General features: G+C 46.4%; 1 protein-coding gene across 1 annotated transcript; it reads left to right on the top strand.

Moving 5' to 3' along the window:
* Positions 1-17,486: 17,486 nt before the first annotated feature.
* LOC139228870 (putative nuclease HARBI1) lies at positions 17,487-18,329 on the top strand. Its single transcript, XM_070860339.1, has one exon. It carries the CDS (start codon positions 17,487-17,489, stop codon positions 18,327-18,329), a length of 843 nt encoding a protein of 280 aa, XP_070716440.1.
* Positions 18,330-20,570: the final 2,241 nt, after the last annotated feature.

Raw genomic sequence — 20,570 nt, 5'->3', positions numbered from 1 at the left:
AATCGGCAGTGCTACCATAAAGATCTCCTACAATGGAGCGGTGCACAAGCTATCACTCTGGGTGGTACCGGGCGATGGTCCCATGATGCGCGGCAGGAGCTGGCTGGGAAAGTTACAATGGAACTGGGATGACGTCCGAGCGCTATCGCCCGCTGACGACACCTTGTGTGCCCAGGTCTTAAACAAATTTCCTTCGCTGTTCGAACCAGGCATCGGGAAATTCCAAGGAGCAAAAGTGCAGATCCACCTAATTCCGGGGGCGTGACCCATCCATCACAAGGCGAGGGCGGTACCGTACATGATGAGAGAAAGGGTAGAGATCGAGCTAGACTGGCTGCAACGAGAGGGCATCATTTCACCAATCGGGTTCAGCGAGTGGGCCAGTCCTATTGTCCCAGTCCTCAAGGGAGACGGCACCATCAGAATCTGTGGCGATTACAAAGTAACCATCAATCGTTTCTCCCTGCAGGACCAATACCCACTACCAAAAGCCGACGACCTCTTTGCAATGCTGAGGGGAGGAAAGACGTTCACGAAGCTGGATCTGACTTCAGCCTACATAACGCAGGAACTGGAGGAATCATCGAAGGCCCTCACCTGCATCAACACGCACAAGGTCTTTTTGTTTATAACAGATGCCCATTTGGAATCCGATCGGCGGCAGCGATATTCCAGAGAAACATGGAAAGCTTACTGAAGTCGGTCCTGCACACCTTGGTCTTCCAGGACGACATCTTAATCACAGGTCGGAACACAGTCGAGCATCTGCAGAACCTGGAGGAGGTTCTTAGTCGACTCAAGCGCGTGGGGCTCAGGTTAAAATGCTTGAAGTGTGTTTTCCTGGCACCTGAAGTGGAATTCCTGGGAAGAAGGATTGCAGCGGACGGCATCAGGCCCACCAACGCGAAGACGGAGGCAATCGAGAACGCACCGAGGCCACAGAACGTGACAGAGCTGTGGTCGTTTCTGGGACTCTTGAACTACTTTGGTAACTTCTTACCGGGTCTCAGCACCCTGCTAGAACCACTACATGTCTTACTACGAAAAGGGGGTGAATGGGCTTGGGGCAAAAGCCAAGAAAATGTAAAAACGAGAAAATTGTTAAGCTCAAACAAATTGCTTGTGTTGTATGATCCATGTAAGCGTTTGGTACTGGCATGTGATGCGTTGTCATATGGCGTCGGGTGTGTATTGCAACAAGCTAATGATTTCGGGAAACTGCAACCGGTTGCTTATGCATCCAGGAGTCTGTCCAAGGCTGAGAGAGCCTACAGCATGATTGAAAAAGAAGTGTTAGCGTGTGTCTATGGGGTAAAGAAAATGCATCAATACTTATTTGAGCTAAAATTCGATTTGGAAACTGACCATAAGCCACTTATATCCCTGTTTTCCGAGAGTAAAGGGATAAATACCAACGCATCGGTCCGAATCCAGAGAAGGGAGTTTGCATTGTCCGCATACAACTATGCCATCCGCCACAGGCCAGGCACAGAAAACTGTTCCGATGCTCTCAGTAGGCTTCCATTGCCCACCACAGGGGTGGAAATGGCGCAGCCCACAGATCTATGGAAGCATTTAAGAATGAGCAATCACCAGTCACTGCCCAGCAGATCAAAATCTGGATAAGCCAGGACCCCTTATTATCTCTAGTCAAAAGCTGTGTGCTTCACGGGAGCTGATCCAGTGTCCCAGTGGAAATGCAGGAAGAGATAAAGCCGTTCCAGCGGAGCAAAGATGAAATGTCTATACAAGCAGACTGTCTTTTGTGGGGCAATCGAGTAGTGGTCCCTAAGAAGGCCAGAGACACCTTCATCAATGACCTCCACAGTACCCAACCAGGCATCGTAATGATGAAAATGATAGCCAGATCCCACGTGTGGTGGCCCGGTATCGATGCGGACTTAGAGTCCTGCGTTCACAGATGTAATACATGCTCGCAGTTAAGCAATGTACCCAGGCAGGCGGCGCTAAGTTTATGGTCTTTGCCCTCCAAACTGTGGTCTACGGCACACGTCGACTATGCAGGCCCGTTCTTGGGTAAAATGTTCCTTGTGGTGGTAGACACGTACTCCAAGTGGATTGAATGTGAGATAATGCCGGCTAGCTTGTCCGCTGCCACCACTGAAAGCCTGCGGGCCATGTTTGACACACACGGCTTACCCGATGTCCTGGTGAGCGACAAACGGCCATGTTTTACCAGTGCTGAGTTCAAAGAATTCATGACCCATAACGGGATCAAACTTGTCATATCTGCCCCGTTTAAACCAGCGTCCAATGGTCAGGCATAGAGAGTAGTGCAAACCCTCAAGCAAGGCTTGAAGAGGGTAACTGAAGGCTCACTGCAGACTCGCCTATCCCGAGTCCTGATTCGCTACCGCACGAGACCCCACTCGCTCACTGGGATCCCACCTGCTGAACTGCTCATGAAAAGAGCACTTAAGACAAGGCTCTCGTCAGTTCACCCTGAGCTACATGAACAGGTAGAGAGCAGGCGGCTTCAACAAAGTGCATACCATGATAGCGCAAATGAAATTGAAGTCAATGATCCTGTATTTGTATTAAATTATGGACAAGGTCCCAAGTGGCTTCCTGGCACTGTCATGGCCAAAGAGGGGAGCAGGGTGTTTCGGGTCAAACTTTCAAATGGACTCATTCACCGGAAACACTTGGACCAAATAAAACTCAGATTCACGGACTACCCTGAACAATCCACCTTGGATCCTAGATCCCCCAGTACACACACCAGTGGCAACCGACACCATGGTTGACCACGAAGCAGAACCCATCATCCACTGCAGCCTTGCAGTGCACAACACACCAAGCAGCCCAGCAAGACCAGCTGCACAGCAGCCCAGCGAGGGCCCAACAAATTATTCAACAACACCAGCTTTCACACCGAGACGATCAACCAGGGCAAGAAGGGCCACAGATCGACTCACATTGTAAACAGTTACACTACTGACTTTGGGGGGTAATGTTGTTATATATGTGGACTTGTATTTACTCTGTATAGCTATCAGAGGGCTTATTCCCCGGAATCTCAAGGGATCCCATAATCCCTTCGGAGCACAGGTATTTAAGAAGGCTTCACGGGTTGGAGAGAGATTCTGGAGACCTGCAATAAAGGACTAAGGTCACACTTTACGTTGAGCTCACAGTGTTCAGTCTGACTCTTTCTCCATACACAACAGTTTCCATTGCCGGCTCTAGCTTCAGCCCCCTCCCAATCGCCCACTCCTGATCGCCTCCTCCCGATATGACCTCCACCCAATCACCCCATCCCTTTCCTGATGCCCTCTTCTGATCGATGCTCCTTCCTTCTCCCAATTGGTGGCCCCTTCCTCCCAATCGCTGCCACCTCCCTCTCCTAATCACTCCCTCCCTCTCTTTACATCACTAATCCCCTCCCTCATCACATCCCCCCTCCCTCCTGATCACTTCCCCCCTTCTCCAAGACCTGCCTAAGGGCTGCTGCTGGTGATGTAGTGAAACAAAGTGAAATCCTCTTCACCAGTGAGCTGTCTGGGGATGCCCAGTAGGTGCTTGTAGCTTGTTGGTCTCCTATAAACATAGTCCATGGCTCAATATCAGGTGAGTTTTTGGCCTACTCATTCTGGCTGAGGGAATATTATGAGATATTAAACTGTCTGTGCTCCCACATTACATCAGTGAGTACACTTCAAAAGTACTTCATTGGCTGTGAGGCACATTGGAACATCTTGAGGTCATGAAAGATGGTAGATAAATGCAAGTTCTTCCTTCTTTTTTTGTACACAAAGTTGCTGATTTCAACGAGTCAAAATTATATAACGGATCAAAAAGGACCTCAAATTGGGGTCAGTAGAAAGAAATGGTTAATTAAAACCGACATTCTAGCCAACACCATTTTTTAAGGGATCTTCCCATGAGAGCCTGCATTTTCAGGCAATATGTCTCTTTATTATGCATACTGTGTCCTAGCGTTGAGCGGCCTAAACAATATGGCCTCAAACCTTTTCCCAAATTATATTTTGTGGAGCCATAAGGAGCAATAGTGATTCTCTCGGCCTCACTAAAAAACACTACAGGCCTGGGCTCGCTTCCCTCTGCCTTGCTACAACTCTGTCCAATCTTTAAAAGCCTCTACAAAATCTCTCTATTAATTCATGCTTTCAATCATTTCAACTAACTTGTCTATTACTATTTGGCATCCATGTTCTCTGAAGTGCCTTGAGACGTTTACAAATTTAAATATAAATGCAGGTTGTTTTAGTTCTTATGTGTTTAGTAATCAAAGTACAATGGAAAAAATGCTGAATACAGTACTCATAAGAAATAGATTGTTTCTATTCTGGCTAAATTCTGAAATGTTTGGGAAAGCAATGAGTTGATTCAAAGAGACAGCTATTTTTATTAGGTAGATTAGAAAATGATAACAAAGTCATATCTTTGATAATTTAAGCCTGGAAAAGAGGGCATTAACATCAAATAATTGAATGGAAAAGGGTAGACCAATGGTAGCCATGATATGTCCAAACTGTGCATTGGCATTCATTAAGGCTCTCCATCTCCAATAAAGGGACTGTAGGGAAAAATACTAATTTTGGACAGTCCTAATAATTTGGATAGACAGCTTGGAGCTCAGCCATTTACTGTAAGTGCCGATGGTGTTGGAGACCCATCTGTCTTTGTTTCTCTGACTTTTCGATGCTGTGACGAGTTGTTTGAACTATTTAAGATTGATGGAGGACAGGGCCGGTCAACTCGATAAAGGAGCTCAATCAAGTCATCAGCCATGATGAATCTTAAAAGGAACAGAGAGAAATGTGCATCTTGTAGTATAGTGTGAAAGCCAGGTGGGCCCATTTGCTTTATAACCATAGCCTCTTGCTTACATTGCCTACAAATGAGATTACCAGATGGTTGGATTCAGTTAACAGATTTATGTTGTCTAAGGCATAAGGGTTTGTAGATTGTGTCAATTATTTAATATGCTAAATTATTTATGTCATGTATATAGTTTAAATGCTGGAGGTAGTTACCCTTATTACATTTCCTTGGGTAATAGATATTCTATTACTGATGCTGATGATATTTATCTTCTTCAATGCGACAGTTAACCAGAATCTAAGGTGACTCACTGCTGCCTTCTGTGAGGGGGAGGCCTACTGTACAAGTGAGCAGTTAAAACGTGAACAAAAAAAATATATGATCAGATATGATGCACATCTACATGACATCATTCAGAAAAGAAAAGAGAATGAGGTAGTACAGTCCTTGTGCTATTGATCCTATTCTGTTTTGTTTTGAACCAAATTGAACCACCACACTAATTATGGGATGTATATAAAGTTGGCCTGGAGTTGAATGTCCTCAGGAGGAAACGGTGACTCACTTATTGCAATCAAAAGCCATTTCATGGATTCTGGTTACAATATTCGGAAAGCAAAGCAAAGTAGAATGTCACTGTTTAATGCCATTTCAGCATGTCTGAATATAACAGATTAGCAATTTTTTTCCATACAAGAGCAAACCTGATCGATGTCATAAACAACATAAATGTATTAGAGCTGCCTGCTGTGGAGAGCACAAAAGTCACATTGATAGCACTACATAGCCCAGCAAAAGAAACAGCATTTCTCCACTGAAGACTTTGCTTTGGAAAAAAATATTCAGAGCTGACATTTTTATGACCCTGTAACCTGTACATAACTGAAGGAGGGCCGGAATTTTAATTTGGAGGCTGGTAGAGAGCAGGGGGTGCTGGAATCCAGTTGAGAAACCTGGGAAAATGGGTTTCCCCTCAGGCCCTGCCAAATTTAATGGCAGGGCCGAATTAGGATTTTGATTCTCTGTTTCCCGCCAGCAGGTAGGCCTGTGACACCAGCTGCAGACAGAAGAGAGGGAGGGATCGGGGAGGGGGAAAGGAGTTGGAAGGCCGGGGACTGTCGGTGAGATCAGGGGCCAGATCCTTGGAGGTGAGGTCAGAGGCCAGATCGCTGAACGCGATTTCGGGGGCCAGATTTTTGGAGGCGAGATCGGGCACCAGATTGTTGGAGGCGAGGTTGGGGGCCAGATACTTGGAAAAAGAAAAGAAAAACTTGCATTTATATAGTGCCTTTCATGACCACTGGACATCTCAAAGCGCTTTACAGCCATTGAAGTGTAGTAACTGTTGTCATGTGGGAAACGCGGCAGCCAACTTGCGCACAACAAGCTCCCAAAAACAGTACCGTGATAATCTGTAGGACGGTGGTTTCATCCCAGATTAATTTGTAGCGGGAAAGAACAATTAGTTAACACTACCGGCTACTTCTTAGAGTTCGACTCTGGAAAATAATGACAGGACACCAATAAGTATAGTTCCCACTTTGCCTGGCAGTCTTTACTGAGTCTGATCAACCTGTTATAAACATTACACCTATCAGTCTGTACCTTGAGCTGCTAAGCTACGTTATAGTTACCAGTTCCTAAGTTTCCCTGCGCAATCGATCGATCCGGTGGTCTGACGGGTTCGTGGAGCACAACTTCTGATAACTGACCACGTCATCCTCTCTGACCACTGCCGGCTGGTGTTCCATCATCTATGTCATTTGTCCCTACCTTTTCTCAGGTGTGGTTTCCATGGCTACCTGCCACTCATTGAGTCCTTCCTTTGATCCATCGATGATCTATCTTCTTTGAACATGCATTTAGCACTTTGGAAACTGGCCTATTGTCTAGTCTAGTGCCATCATGGACCTCACTGTGTTCAGTATCAGTGTTTACATTTCTACAAAGGTTTAGTCAGTATCAGTATTTATATTTCCACAAAAGGTTTCTTACAGTCAGTAACATTTCGATTGTGTTGTGGTTTCTCTTTTGATTACTGTTTGTGTGCTTTTTATATTTACACAAAAGATTTCTTACAGTCCTATTGTGTTGGGGTTTTCTACAGGGATAGCACAGATTAACATTAAACATTTTAAATAAGAGCCTCCCGGAGTTCTTACATATTGTAGGAAGTCAGTATTTACAGCTTTCGTGTTTTAAGCATTTTATACAGAATGTTTAAAAAGGCTAATCACAGAATTCAATTTCCTGGGCCTTACACTGGGGTTTCAAGCCTTACAGACCAGATACTCTGTTTTTGTTATGTTGATTGAGGGATAAATATTGGCCAGGGCATCGGGGATAACTCCCCTGCTCTCCTTCGAAATAGTGCCATGGGATCTTTTACGTCCACTTGAGAGGGCAGACAGGACCTCGGTTAATCGCCTCATCCTCTCTCAACACTGCACTGGTGTTTCAGCCTAGATTTTTATGTGCTCAAGTTCCTGGAGTGAGATTTGAACCCACAACCTTCTGACTCAGAAGCAAGTGTGCTACTACTGAGCCATGGCTGACAACCTGGAGGCGAGGTTGGGGGCCCAGATCCTTGGAAGCGAGGTCAGGGGTCAGATCCTTGGAGGCAAGGTCAGGGGTCAGATCGGGAAGGCAAGGTCGGGGGTCAGATCGTTGAAGGCAAGGTCGGGGGTCAGATCATTGAAGGTGAGGTCGGGGGTCAGATCGTTGAAGGTCAGGTCGGGGGTCAGATCGTTGACGGCGAGGTCGGGGACATATCGTTGAAGGCGAGGTTGGGGGTCAGATCGTTAAAGGCGAGGTCAGTGTCCAGATCCTTGGAAGCGAGGTCAGGGGTCAGAGTCTTGGAGGCGAAGTCAGGGGTCAGATCCTTGGAGGGGGGGTCAGGGGCTAGAGGTTGTAGATGGGGTTAGAGGCCGGAAGAGTTGGAAGGCAGGGCAGGGGGATCGGAGTTTGGAGGCCTCATGAGGGGGAGCGGGGTAGATCGGAAGGGTTGGGAGGGGGGGTTCTGATCATTGGGGTTTGGCGAGGCAGGAACGCTGGATCCAGCAGGTAAATGGAAAGGCACTTAAGCTCTAGGATCCAGCATTCCTTACCTTCCTTTAGTGAGCGTGTTCCCCGATGCCCAGGATACCTGGCTGCACAGCAGTCTGGAGGTCCCACGCAGGCCGCTCACCAGCTTTTATATAGAGAAAATCACACATGCACAAAATTTGAATGGACCATGCAGCCAGTTAAAGGAACCACGCACAAAGTAATATTGGAGGGAACATTGCCGGTCAGCCAGAGTTAAATTTAAAATGGAACTTCTAAGTGAGGCACAGAGACTCATTATAATATTTTAAATGCCACCCCGCCTCCAGGGAACCCATCCCCCGCATCCTACTTAACATGAGTTCATCCAAAACTCTGCTGTCTGTATTCTATCCCGTACCAAATCCTGTTCACTCATCTCTTCTGTCCTTACTGACCTACATTGGCTCCGGTTTTCCCAGTGCCTCAGATTTAATTTGTCATCTTCGTGTTTAAATCCCTTCGTGGCCTTGCTCTCCCTACCTCTGTAACCTCCTTCAGCCCTATAACCCTCCGATAACTCTGCATTCCTCCAATTATGGCCTTTTGAGCATTCCTCACTTCCTTCACCCCACCATTGGCCGTGCCTTCAGCCGTCTATGCCCTAAGCCCTGATGAGGCCGGAGGACAAATTTACTTTGGTCCTTGTGTCTCTCTGTTTCAGTGCATTATAGCTACGCATTGCTGGAATTGCACTCATGTTGGGGTGCTAAGGAACTTAGGTCACAAAGCACTTGGTCACATTCTTCAGTTCTAGGTACATGGCGAGCTCTGTAGGCCTGAGTGCCCAAAGTGAGTGAAACCATCGTTCAATCCATAACAGCACCATGGGCACCAAAGTTTGAATTCTCAGCCGCCTTGCGTTACACACCAGGTAGAAAGATTTCCTCTCTCCACCATGTGTAATGAAACTATAAACCTGTTTATGAAGAATAATTTAATGGGGGTGAAATTGGACATGGTCAGGGTGCAAAACAGGGGTTATTGCATTGGTCGGCCATTATACGCTCTGTCGATATTCAGCTCCATAGTCCTTGATATTTACGGGGAGCCAGAGGGTACAGGTGAGGCTGATGAATCCGGCAAGGCTGGGGACACGGAGGCCCTAATGATGTTAACTTAGGGCTTCATTTGCATCTTGTAGGTCCTGCCCAGCAGCTGGTTGGATAGATAGTCCGGCCAGCAAGCGGTAGGGCTATGGGGAGGAAGAAGGCTTCCTAGAGGGGGAGCACACCCTGCTCCTCCTGGCCCACAAGGAATGCTAAAAGAGCCACTTACTATGGCTATCCGGCAGCTTCCACCTCCGTTTCACTAGCAAGTTTCCCACCCCCCGGAAAACTCATGCAGTATCAATTAATTTCAAATCGAGCTCCCACTTGCACTGTCGGAGCCTGATTTAAATAGGATAGGTTACTAAGTGTCCCGCCTTTCCACGATGGAACATTCGGACGCCCCGATATCCGCAACCGTAAAAATAGCAGCGGACGCTTGCATGGCATGTTTGGGTTGTGTTACGCAGATTTCACATTTTAACCCCCGACCCACTCCCGCCCATCGTGGGGGGTTCATAGCTAGGCCCGTGGCTTGAATAGAACTGACTATCGGGCTTGTCGTTTAACGTTCGACCAATGTGATTCTGCCTGTTTTGTGTCCTCGCCCATGTCCAATTTCACTCCTAATGAATTTTGTATATGTACTGTACAAAGGAAATTTTAGGTCTCGGAAGTTAGTTTACAATTTTTTCACACTTTTATCTGAAGTATGATCTATTTATTAAGGCAGTATTCACTGCATTGCTCTCATTCTAACTTTATTTAAAATCATTTCGACTGCTAAAATAAATTGGCACAGCAAGCTCTGTCATGACATCTTCCCTGTTCAGTTGCGGGATGGAGAGTTATTGCATGACCGGAAGCTGAGTAATCATTTGTCAACGATGTAATCAATTTTTGGAACCTCACCAATGAAAAAGTACAGAAGGAATGTTCTGATGATTTCTTTGTTTTTCATGTAACTAATATTACTCACAGTCATTTACAATTAACATAACATTTCCATCCACCATTTCAAAATAGAAATCTGGTTCCTTTTGTGGGATCAGTCTTTCAATTTCATTCCTATCAGCTTTTGCATATTGCTCGCTCACATTGTCCAAGCTACAAATATAATACTATAATTAATATAATATAATACAATATAATATTAATATTTGCACATGCTTACCTACTACAGTAACCTGCATATATACTGTAGAAAAAAAATCACAAGGTGCTTACCAATTTGGAACATAGGCAAAGTCGATTCCATCTTTTATAATCTTGCCCTTCATCATGTCTCGGATTATTGATAATTATAGGGCCAGTATCAAGAAAGCTTTGTTGCATTGTCCCATTTTTAGAAACACAACTCAACATGATTAAATCTACAGGGATGGGAATATAATCTATTTTAACCTTTACTTGAATTGATTAATGCTTCTAGAAGCTGTTCAGTGTTAAATGCTTTCAATGTAGCTATTTCTGAAGAAGATATTGTGCTACATATTCAAGCAGCAAGATAGCCATTTTAATGGTTTTAGGCAGAGAAGACTATTTTACCATTTATGCCAGTCTTTTTATAGCATCCATTCAGTGACTCCCACTCCCAGAATTGAGCATTAGCTCACAGGAAGCTCAGGATCACTGAATTTACCTACATATTTATACCTAAACTGGAGTAAAGCAATATACAAGTTAAATGCTAAAGATAAGATGCATTTTCTTGAGACAAAAGACACTCAATCACTTTACCACTTCACTTTCCAGTGTTATTTATTTATAAGTAGCCATGATTTCCAGGGAATTATGATAACCACTTTTTCATTTGATCATTGCAAACCACACCACTTGGTCAGAATTCATACTGTCACTATCACTCTCCTCCAAAGTAAAATTTTAGTTAAAAAAAAAAAGAGCTCCCAGAAAATGTAATGAAGAGTGTGACACAGAAATGGACCAGAAAGAAACAAATTGCAATGATATGTTGCCTTATTACATCCTCAGGAAGTTCCAAAACTCTCCACAAACAGTGATTTATTTCCCAAGTGTAGTCACTGCTGTTATGGCAAACACAGCATCATCATCATAGCCAGTCTCTCGGAATCGAGGGAGACTTGCTTCCACTCTTAAAATGAGTCCTTAGATGACTGAACAGTCCAATACGAGAGCCACAGTCCCTGTCACAGGAGGGACAGACAGTCGTTGAGAGTAAGGGAGGGTGGGACTGGTTTGCTGCACGCTCTTTCCATTGCCTGCGCTTGATTTCTGCATGCTCTCGGCGATGAGATTCAAGGTGCTCAGCAACCTCCCGGATGCACTTCCTCCACTTAGAGCGGTTTTTGGCCAGGGACATAGAAACATAGAAACATAGAAAATAGGTGCAGGAGTAGGCCATTCGACCCTTCGAGCCTGCACCACCATTCAAAATGATCATGGCTGATCATTCACCTCAGTACCCCTTTCCTGCTTTCTCTCCATACCCCTTGATCCCCTTAGCCATAAGGGCCTTATCTAACTCCCTCTTGAATATATCCAATGAACTAAGACTATGTCCCCTGGTTCGGGACTTCTCCAATATCGGGAACATTCTTCCCGCACCTAACCTGTCCAGTCCCGTCAGAATCTTATACGTTTCTATGAGATCCCCTCTCATCCTTCTAAACTCCAGTGAATAAAGGCCCAGTTGATCCAGTCTCTCCACATATGACAGTCTAGCCATCCCTGGAATCAGTCTGGTGAACCTTCGCTGCACTCTCTTAATAGCAAGAATGTCCTTCCTCAGATTAGGAGACCAAAACTGTACACAATATTCCAGGTGAGGCCCCACTCAGGCCCTGTACAACTGCAGTAAGACCTCCCTGCTCCTATACTCAAATCCCCTAGCTATGAAGGTCAACATACCATTTGCCTTCTTCACCGCCTGCTGTACCTGCATGCCCACTTTCAGTGACTCCCAGGTGTCGGTGGGGATGTTGTACTTTATGAAGGGAGGCTTTGAGAGTGTCCTTGTAACGTTTCCTCTGCCCACCATTGGCTTGTTTGCCGTGAAGGAGCTGATCGAGTGTGGTCAGTGCTTCAATGCTGGGAATGTTGGCCTGGTCGAGGACACTAATGTTGGTGCATCTGTCCTCCCAGGGGATTTGTAGGATCTTGCGGAGACATCGTTGGTGGTATTTCTCCAGCGACTTGAGGTGTCTACTGTACATGGTCCATGTCTCTGAGCCATAAAGGAGGGTGGGTATTACTACAGCCCTGTAGACCATGAGCTTGGTGGTAGATTTGAGGGCCTGGTCTTCGAACACTCTTTTCCTCAGGTGGCCGAACAGCAGCCAATTCATGCACAGCTGAACCACACAAAAATAAACAAGATAAATAACCTGTTAATCTGATTTTGGTGGTGCTAGTTTTAGCATTCAACCTCTTTCCATCTATGATTCACAACGAGCTTCCAGTAAGCACAAGACACTTGATGATGGAATATACGGAGCAGACTTCATTGATGTCTAGTATCAGTGATCAACTCAACTGGACACAAAGGGCTCGATTTTATGAACCTCGGCAGGTCCATGTCGGTGGCGAGTCCCGATCCCGATCCCACTGCGGGTCTCTGAAATTAATTTCCTGAGATTAATTAAGCCCATCGAGCGTGTTTGCCGGCATATTGCAGACGAAGGCACAAGCAGGGATGAGGTCAGGCAGACCTGGGTGCAGTGCCACTAATGTTTCAATTATGTCATTTCATGACATTTCATCAGCCGGTTTCCTTAAAGGGACCATGGCCAACATTCTTTTGACATTTGTACTGTCAGTGTCCTACAGCATTGAGGTGCTGCAAACATTGAGGAGCACTGAACAAAGGTGCAGGGCTTCACCCAGACTCTTCCATGACTCCTTCCATATGCTTATGGAGGGAGTCACAGCACACTGGGAGGTCCTCTTCCCTTCCCATGAGCAGAAGTAACCACCCTAGCAGATCAACACAGCCTGGTTGCACATCGCAGAGGAAGGCACTTGCAGGGGTGTGGTCAGGAGGACCAGAGTGCCGCAAATGTTTCAATGATCTCAATGGAACATGAACATTAATACAAAGCCACACTCAACCTCATCCTTTTTTACCTCTCATCACATCCCCATCACTCTGCCTTCTCAACCGTACTCCAACACAACCTTACTCACACTAACTTACCTTGCACCTCCACCCATCCCTCTCCATGTATATTATCACTTGCCATCTCATTCGCCACCCCTCACACTTGCCCTCATCCTAGTCCAATCATACCAACTAACTACACCATCATCATCATCATCATAGGCGGTCCCTCGAATGAGGATGACTTTCTTCCACATGAGTTCACAGATGTTTCAATGAAGGACCCAATATTTCAGTCCTAAACTTCAATTGAAGGGGTGGAAGATGCCAATCCGTGGATTTTTTTAACGTGTGGTAACTGTTGCACATCAGCCACCACGCGGGCTTGACAGAGCCAGGCATTTAGCCAGTGGCAAGGGTTAACCAAGACAACTGGAGACCTGCTGTGCTGCACGGACCTAGTGCGCACATATATCGCAGTGTGGGCTTGTCCGTGCTATCCCTGGGCCCTCAGTCAGCAACACACAGGCACTGAGGTGTTTTTTGCAATATTCATGTGACATTTCTGTTAATGTGGTGTCTGTTATGTATTTAACCCCTTGTAACCTGCATCACACCTGACCACCAGAGGACCTACCTGTTGGAGTCCCAAGGGATCCCAGCATCCCTTGGGAGCACAGTATATAAGCAGGCCACCCACGAGGCACCTGCACTCTGGAACCTTAATAAAGGAGCTAAGGTTACACTTGCTCATTACACACAGTACTCAGTCTGGCCACTTATTATGAGTGAAACAGTGACGTGGATAGAGAACTCGTTGGCAGACAGGAAGCAGAGAGTCGGGATAAATGGGTCCTTTTCAGAATGGCAGGCAGTGACTAGTGGGGTGCTGCAGGGCTCAGTGCTGGGACCCCAGCTCTTTACAATGATTTAGAAGAAGGAATTGAGAGTAATATCTTCAAGTTTGCAGATGATACTAAGCTGGGTGGCGGTGTGAGCTGTGAGGAGGATGCTAAGAGGCTGTAGGGTGACTTGGACAGGTTAGGTGAGTGGGCAAATGCATGGCAGATGCAGTATAATGTGGATAAATGTGAGGTTATCCACTTTGATGGCAAAAACATGAAGGCAGAATATTATCTGAATGGTGGCAGATTAGGAAAACGGGAGGTGCAATGAGACCTGGGTGTCATGGTACATCAGTCATTGAAGGTTGGCATGCAGGTACAGCAGGCGGTGAAGAAGGCAAATGGCATATTGGCCTTCATAGCTAGGGATTTGAGTAGAGGAGTAGGGAGGTTTTACTGCAGCTGTACAGGGCCTTGGTGAGGCCTGACCTGAATATTGTGTTCAGTTTTGGTCTCCTAATCTGAGGAAGGACGTTCTTGCTATTGAAGGAGTGCAGCAAAGGTTCACCACACTGATTCCTGGGATGGCAGGACTGACATATGAGGAGAGACTGGATCGACTGGGCCTGTATTCACTGGAGTTTAGAAGAGTGAGAGGGGATCTCACAGAAACATATAAGATTCTGACGGGACTGGACAGGTTAGATGCAGGAAGAATGTTCCCGATGTTGGCGGAATCCAGAACCAGGGATCACAGTCTAAGGATAAGGGATAAGCCATTTAGGACCGAGATGAGGAGAAACTTCTTCACTCAGAGAGTTGTTAACCTGTGGAATTCTCTACCGCAGAGAATTGTTGATGCCAGTTCATTAGATATATTCAAGAGGGAGTTAGATATGGCCCTTATGGCTAAGGGGATCAAGGGGTATGGAGAGAAAGCAGGAAAGGGGTACTGAGGTGAATGATCAACCATGATCTTGATTGGTGGTGCAGGCTCGAAGGGCCGGATGGCCTACTCCTGCACCTATATTCTATGTTTCTCTGTTTCTGAACATTGAACCCTTTATTTTCAATGCTTTGCATTCTTGGATAGATCAGTGTGCACCATTGGAAGTGGCTTAGTGAGTTGCAGTGAATGGTGAGACAAAACGATACCCCCCGCAATGGTGCTGAGTGTGAAAGGAACGGTTTGGGCATTGTAGGGATGTGGTTGGGTGCCAATGTTGTTGGGTGCTGATGTCATGTGTCTTGTGCAGCATCAGTTTATTGCGGAGAAGGTTGGTGTTGTTGGTGCTACTGGTGTGCCTGGTGATGCTGCTATTGGGGCTGATCAGGTATGATTTTGAGGACCTAGGAGAGAGATTTTCAAGGGCACCCATGCTGATGGAATACATGTGTGCAAATCGGTAGCTGTGTTTCTCTACACTACATCAGTGACCATACTTCAAAAGTACTTCAATGGTTGTGAAGCAATGTGAGACATCCTAAGATCACTAAGACCATAAATGCAAGTTATTTCTTTATTTATTAGCACAAATGGCTTGGATTTATGTGGGCCACTTTTGTGAGACCACTGTGTGCAGTTCTTGCGTTGGTGGAAGTAGCATTGGCTCCCTCTACCACTTCCGCCTTATGGGGATCAGTATTCCCTTTAAGCCACCCGGTTGTGCAGCACTCCAGGGAACCCGCACGGCCGGCTTGACGGCTTTTTAATGCAAAAACCATGCACGCGTGGTATTTTGAATGGGGCACCAAAAATAATTACAGGGAATATAACGATCGGGATTCCAACAGCAGTGACCAACAATCTTGCTATTCTGGTCCTGACTTTTTCCAAAAGGATCTCCTGGGATGTATCCAAGAGTCTGGGAGTGCTTTCAGTTGCTGAGATATCCGAGCTTGCTGCTCTTTCAGCCATTCTTGCAGAAAAGTGATGCCTCCCTTTAACTGCCTTTTAAAGGCTGCACCAGGACTATATATCCCTCCCTCCCGGTGGTGGTAAACTATCAGGAGTGGTATTCCCACTCCAAACCTGCTCTCGATAGCAAATGCACGTCCCAGGAGGCAATTGCTGCAGGTTAGCAGCGGGTTCACATGGCGAGCCCATGGGGAGAAAATCCAGGCCTATATGTAACATTGAGGCACAGCTCCCCTCGCAGCTTGGTGGGTAAAGGCACCATTTAAGCCTTCCAGAGTAGAAAAACCCCAGGTTTGATTCAGCAGTCTTTTCTCCAAATTAGCTGCTCTCAACTAGAGCAGGAGGTGTAGCAAAATGTAAAGTAGTTTTAAAATTAGAGTCGTAATAAATATATTTAAAATGATATATTTGTGATTAAACTGTCATATTCACTACACACCCACGTGCAAGTAATTGGCATTATTATGATGCCATTAAGGCTTTTGATATGAATGAAGAAACATAGGTAATGAGGCTCAGTAGATTCACCATTATGCAGAATACTAACTAAAAATAGAAGCTGAGGCAAATTAAATGTTTACTTCAGCTAATGGCTACCTAACTTAATAATAACTGAATAAAGCTTATGATGTTAAATTTTGTCTCGATTTATGACAAATGAATTATGCATTTTACATTTAAATTATTCTAATTTTTCAGCAAACATCAGCTACCAAGTTGTCAGTATATGCAATGTTAGCATAAAGTTTAGAAGACAAATATTAATCAACCTGAATTGAGCAGTTTTTCAAAAAGACAACCTTATCCATTCCATCTGTTTTTCTTTCTCAAGCATCAAACAAATCTGTTAAGTGCTCTCAGGGAAAGAAAATTATATGTTTGGATTTGAGCCAACAGCCCAAGTTTCAATGCTTTTGCTTTTTCACAGAGCTAATTGCAGAGAAGTATTTTTTTAAACCAAAAATTGATTTTGCCATTCATTTGTTGGACTATAATAGTAAAAGAAAACAGCGTGGACTAAAAATTCACTTGCATACCACCCGTTGTTTGGGTGCTATGTGTTCTGAATTGGCTCGAAAATGGCATCCAAGCAGCGTACACACACTTCTGATGTGGGTCACGCCGGACGCCATTTTGTCGAGGGCGTTGGCATCGACGCTAGGACCGTGCAACGCAAGTAGGCAGAGTAGGCAGATTGTGACGCCAATCCGTGTGTGATGCCGATTCAATGCTAGCACTGCCATTTCCAATTTCAATGCTGGAGCTAATGCCCTCTCTTAACCTCGCACAGCTGAACATGTGTTCAGCAGCAGGAATGACCCTCCCCACCCCATTAGTGCCATTTAAAGGTATCATGAACTACTCACAAGTTAGTTGCTGATTGATTTCTACTAGCTATTGTTGAGTTTGTGGAAGTATTTGGTACTTTCTAGACTTCTTCAAAGTTGCCTCAAGTCTACAAGGACTTGGTACTGACTTGCAAGGGGTCTGCTCAGACCAGTTGCACTCAGACATGGAGGCAGTAGTTTGTATCCTCTTTGGCCTGCAGTATGACAGAGAGAATGAGCAGAGGTACACAGAGTAGGACAAGCTGCTAGAAGAGGCGGGGGGGGAGGGTGAGAAGAACTATCAGCAGGAGACCATATCCACCCAGGGTCTTCAGGGAGCAATTCTCGTAGCTCAACCTCAGCGAGGAACAGTGCATGCGATGTCTCCGTTTTACTAAGGAGGTGCTCATTGAGAGCAGTCACCTGCTGCAGGCAGATCTGCACCCTCAGTCCAGGGCAAGGACGGCATTGCGAGTGGCTGTAAAGGTGACCGTGGCCTTGAACTTTGCATCGGGCGCTTTCCAAGCTGGAGCAGGCGACATCTGTAACATCTCTCAGTTCGCCGTCCACTCCTGTATAAGGGAGATGAGTGAGGCTCTGTATGCAAGGAGAGGTGATTACATTTTATTCTCTCTTACCAGAGAGAAGCAGGTGGAGCGAGCATGCGGCTTTGCCAGGATAGCAGGCTTTCCCATGGTGCAGGGTGACATTGACTGCACACACGTCGCTTTGTGGGTGCCGCATTTCATTACGGAGATGTACCACAACCGGAAGGGATTCTATTCCCTCAATGTCCATCTGGTGTGCGGCCATACTCAGCGCGTCATGCAAGTCAATGCTCGGTATCCTGGCAGCAGCCATGATGCCTTCATTCTGCAGCAATCCGCTTTACCATCAGCCTTTGAGCCACCACGACAAACCAGAGATTGGCTACTGGGTGATAAGGGCTATCTGCTGACCACCTGGCTCATGACTCCGCTGTGCAAACCACGCACACGTCAGCAGCATGCCTATAACGAAAGCCATGCTGCCACATGGAATCTGATAGAACAGATCATTGGGGTGCTTAAACAATGCTTCAGCTGCCTGGACCGCTCCAGAGGAGTCCTGCCGTACTCGCCAGAGCGCATCTCAAATTCGTCCTGGTCTGCTGCATGCTCCACAACCTCACATCATGAGGGCACAGCCCTTGCCACCAGGCATACACTGACCAGCTGAGGAAGAGGATGAGGAGGTAGGGGAGGAAACAGAAGAGGAGGAGGAGGAAGGGGAAGGGAGGAGGTAGCCCAGACAGGCATTTTCTGCCTGGGTTTCCATTATCGACGTATCTGACTGTGATACTAGTGAACGCAACATAAATTCCACATTCAACAATAGTCCCACACCTTATTGTTCCTCTGTTACTGACCTTCACAGCGACCTCTGGGCCACAACGCTACAATAAAACCACCACAAAACAAACATTCTAAAAACCAATGTTATGAATCAAACCATTACAATATTTCATTCCAAAGTCAATTAATCACCCAGTATCTGTGCTCAGTACCTGTACTCAGTGTGCCTTTGCCAGTCCTAGTGCTCGTGTGCAGTGCTACCCCAGTGACTGCAGCATGGCTGGTGGAAGGCTGCTGACTTTTAATGGAGGAGTCTGCAGATAGCCTTCTAGGACAACCTTGAGCAACTCTTGGCCTAGTAGGCCCAGCTTCAGGTTGTACCATCTCGGCATGAGTGGCAGCAGTCTGGGATGGCTGGCTGACAGCAAGGGCATTGGAAGAGTGGCAGTGGCGGGAGGACGAATGCTATCATCCTGAGGGAGGACAGCAGGTTAATCCTGATGGAGCCACTGACACTCCTCCTAGTAATCAACTGGAGGGCAGACTGCTGGACTGCTGTGACACCTTACAAACCCGTTTCAACACTGGTAAACCCAGCCATGATAGCAGCAGTCTGAGCTTATGTGGCAGTAAGTTGAGTCTGCATGTCTTTAGTCTGAGCTTCCATTGCAGCACTCATATGTTTGCAAACTTCTGCTTGTGCTGCAATGGAAGCTGAGACATCTACGATCAGACGCTGCATGATGGTTGGATCCACAAGTGCGTTAAGGGATATAGGCTATCCCTTCCATTCTGTAAATCATGGGCTTCAAGCTCTGCACAAAGCCCTGTGTAACTTTGGAGCAGGACTCCTCCATGCTCCTTGACACTGCACTCAAGCTTTCTGGCAGGCCTGTCAATGCACCAATTATTTTGATGTGCATTCCCCTCAACTTTGTTCTGTAGGCCACCCCATAGAGGTTTTTATCTGAGTCCTCTGCAGCAGAACTTATGTGCGACCTTGCCCTCCAGAAAACTGGCACCTGCGCTAACCTTTCCACTTGCCCTGGCTGCAGCCCAGTCGTGGCCGGAGACTCAATACGTGCAGCTCCTGCCTCTAAGCTCACCTTTAAAGTCCACGCACTGCCTGTATCTGAGCTGGTGGCTGCGACTGTCAGATCGAGTGATGGTGTTTCTTCTTCATCATCATTCTTCTCTTCCTCTTACACTATTGCTTGGCCAGGTTGACTTTTTTGGGTCTCTGAAATGAGAATGGCACAAGGGTAGGCTTGTAGTGAGGGGGTGGGGGGGGAGAAGCAAGAGGTGAATGCTTACGCCATCTTCAGCTTGTAAGTCAGAACCGATTGCAGGATGAAGTGGAAGTGGAATGTGAGGAGGAGAATTAGGTATGAGCATACCGTTACCTTCAATGCTTTCTGTGCTGCCGCTGGCCACAGCCTCAGTCACCCACTCCCATTATGGAGAGCTGTGTCTTCTTGAGTGGAATCAGGATATGGAGGCGCGCTCCTGTCCCCCTCCAATTAGCTGCCACTGCCTACGATTGTGTGCCACCTTGTCCTGCACGAGAGCAAAGTGTGTCAGTGAGTGTGGCTCACTGTGTTTGACTGATGTGCCTGATATGATTGATTAGCTGGAAGTGTGTGCAAGATGTGAGATGTGGGTGTGAGGTTTGCCGAAGTGGTAAGTATCTGAGGGTGAGATGGAAATTATGAATGTGAGGTATGGGTCATGGTTGATAGAGATTGTTGGTATATGAGTGATGGGGAGCGGGCTGTGATGAATTGAGCAGTGTGTGAGGCTAGTGGTGCAGTTTGTGCGATATGGCATTTGAAGAGGAATTCACTTACCTTGAACACTCGTGTGAGGTCATTAAACTTCTTGCTGCACTGTATCCTAGTCCTTGGGGCTACACTGCCTGCATTGACAGTGATGGCGATCTATTCCCATTCCCTTCTCAGTGTCTGTCTGGAGAGCCTCCTGGCCCCCTGTGGGTAAAGGACCTCTCTCCTCCTGGCCACCTCCTATGCAGGGCCTCAAGTGCTGCATCTGAAAATCTGAGAGCCCTCTCTCTGCCATGTTCCGTTATCTTCACTCATTATACACTCCTCCGCAACAACTTCCAGTA

The sequence above is a fragment of the Pristiophorus japonicus genome, chromosome 2, assembly GCF_044704955.1.
Source record: "Pristiophorus japonicus isolate sPriJap1 chromosome 2, sPriJap1.hap1, whole genome shotgun sequence".
Taxonomy (NCBI): domain Eukaryota; kingdom Metazoa; phylum Chordata; class Chondrichthyes; family Pristiophoridae; genus Pristiophorus; species Pristiophorus japonicus.
This window is presented reverse-complemented; position numbering and strand designations above follow the sequence as displayed.